Below are 2500 nucleotides of genomic sequence, written 5' to 3'. Positions count from 1 at the left end.
TGTCTCAAGAGGGTTTGACTAGGTGGTACATACACATTTAGGACTGTCTCAAGAGGGTTTGACTAGGTGGTACATACAAATTTAGGACTGTCTCAAGAGGGTTTGACTAGGTGGTACATACACATTTAGGACTGTCTCAAGAGGGTTTGACTAGGTGGTACATACAAATTTAGGACTGTCTCAAGAGGGTTTGACTAGGTGGTACATACACATTTAGGACTGTCTCAAGAGGGTTTGACTAGGTGGTACACAGCTACAACTAGAAGTTACTTTGTTTGTAGCAGGTTAGGAGAACTTACGCAGCAGGTTAGGATAATTCACTTAACAGGTTAGGATAATTGGGGTAAGGTTAGGATTAGTTAAAACGCTCTCCTAACTTGCTACGAAATGTGAATTCCGGGCATATCCGTACTCTGTCTAGCAACAACCATAGAGATAGATAGAGGACTCATCTTTGTATCTGTGCCATTATTGCGTCTGTTACAGCATGGGCAGCGTCATTGAGGCAATCTCCATTTTGAAGTAGTACATTTTCTTCTTCACAATTGGCTGATTCCTCCTTATGACCCGGTTGGACATGACTCCAACAGGGTCACCAGGAGGGATCAGCCAATGAATTTAGACGTCCACCAAGTTGACTACATTAAAATCTGAGATTTGCACAACTAACCCAAGATAGACCACAGACTGTCATTTCCAATGGGAGCAAATTCATTACAGTGGGCAGAACAAGCAAGGAGGTGGACAGAGCACGAGTTAGCGAGATCCTATTGGCGTGTTCTAGCATGTATTTACATATTTCCCTTAGGGAACGCATACTCTGAAGTGTACATGTGCAATAGCTCAATTCGCCTTTACACCCCTTCTAAACAACAAAACATTTTGAAACTTTGGCAAAGGGTAAAGTCTACAAAACATAATCCACTCTGTCTTGGGGACAGAAAACCGCTAATTTCGATGAGAAATTAGCAGAATGTCGGGCCAAAATCCATCCAGCTCCATCTTCTCTCACTGCCTGCCATTGGGCTTCCTCTCATCAACATTTTTGGTGGCGAGTGGAAATGCCACCAGGAAGCTTCAAATTTACACTTCCGGTGAAACATCTGGCTCATTGTCTGCGTTAAAATGTTGGAAGCCCTCAATGGCGGTATCTGTGCTAAAACTGCCTTTTGGCCACTAGAAGCCCCTATTATTCTCTATGGCCATGACCTTTCAAGAGGTTGCATTGATCAGGTGTCAGTGCACTACTCGTAGTCATAAGAGATGAAAACAGTGACCCCTATTGTTCTTCTAGATAGGGCCCTGAGTGTTTATGGAACCTAGTTATATGCCTTGACCAGGTAAAACTCCAGACTCTTGACCCAGGAGAGTTTTCTTGGTCAAGTCACGTGGTCAGAATAAAAACTCAAGGCCCTAAAAATGAATAGTGTACATGGTATACTCAGGTAGGGGTACAAATACAGTACATGGAGCTGTTACCTGTAATCTGTACCCTTTACAGGGGCATATGTGTACGACCTTTCGCTTCGGTCTATGTACCGCTGTGGAGCAGAACACACATTTGTCATCAAAGGGACAGCTCACCCCGAAATAGTCTAAAAATGTGTTTTTTGTTTTTCCATCATGTTTTAGTTTACCTCATCCTGGGACTTCACTAGTGTGTGTACGGTGCGGTGGCCGGTTTCTCCATGAATCATGTTCGTTCTTATCTGAGGACAAAAAACACTTAGCTCTTAGGAGCAAGTTCAACCCACAACAGGATAGAATGTGGACACAAAGGTGGAAGCATTAAAGAAGACCGTCAGTGGCCTCCATCTTACCTCTACTTTAATCTCATCCTCCAGCTCAGCGTCCAGGAAGTCCAGAGTTACAGGCTCCTGAAATTTAGGATTCTAGAGCGAGAGACAGAGAGCGAGAGACAGAGAGCGAGAGAGAAAGTGCGAGAGAAAGTGCGAAACAGAGTAAGAGAGAGTAAGAGAGAGAGAGAGAGAGAGAGAGACAGAGTGCACGCATGCGCGTGAGAGAGATTTAATACAACATTTCCTGTTTTATAGATCGAATCAACCCAGGAAAGAGTTCACCCAGGAATGATTTAAGACAGTCTATGTGAAATGACCTTTAAGGGTGGCATTAGTCATGCAAAAGACAACAGACCTGTGAAAAAAAGCAGCCTACCTGTCTATTTGAAATATTATGGGTATTTTGCTTACTGCAAATTAGTCATGCAAAAATTACCCTATGTCCAGATTAAAATGATTTCCAGTCAGGATTTGTCTCAATCTTTGTCCGTGAACCCTTCCTCATGAGCCTAGACAGATACAGCACCAAAACTCCAAAACAAACTTTATGAAATAGGAGTTGAGATATTAACAGGAGCTAAACCAAACCATTTAATACAGATAAGGTACAAACACAAACATACAAAGATAAGCTATGTGCCAACCTTTCCTCTACCTACATGTACATATTACCTCAACTAACCTGTGCCACCACATTGACT

General features: G+C 42.7%; 1 protein-coding gene across 4 annotated transcripts in view; it reads right to left on the bottom strand.

The window, feature by feature from the left end:
* The window catches only part of LOC109879081 (voltage-dependent calcium channel subunit alpha-2/delta-1), a 177486-nt gene that overhangs the window by 35858 nt on the left and 139128 nt on the right, over positions 1-2500 (bottom strand). For all 4 annotated transcript variants that reach the window (XM_031831414.1, XM_031831413.1, XM_031831415.1 and 1 more), the window contains exons 19-21: positions 1821-1892; positions 1638-1709; positions 1480-1541 (exon numbers count right to left, since the gene is read on the bottom strand). In XM_031831414.1, the coding sequence (XP_031687274.1) occupies positions 1480-1541; positions 1638-1709; positions 1821-1892 (206 nt within the window). The remainder of the gene's footprint in view (positions 1-1479; positions 1542-1637; positions 1710-1820; positions 1893-2500) is intronic.

Source organism: Oncorhynchus kisutch, linkage group LG9, assembly GCF_002021735.2.
Source record: "Oncorhynchus kisutch isolate 150728-3 linkage group LG9, Okis_V2, whole genome shotgun sequence".
Lineage (NCBI taxonomy): Eukaryota > Metazoa > Chordata > Actinopteri > Salmoniformes > Salmonidae > Oncorhynchus > Oncorhynchus kisutch.
This window is presented reverse-complemented; position numbering and strand designations above follow the sequence as displayed.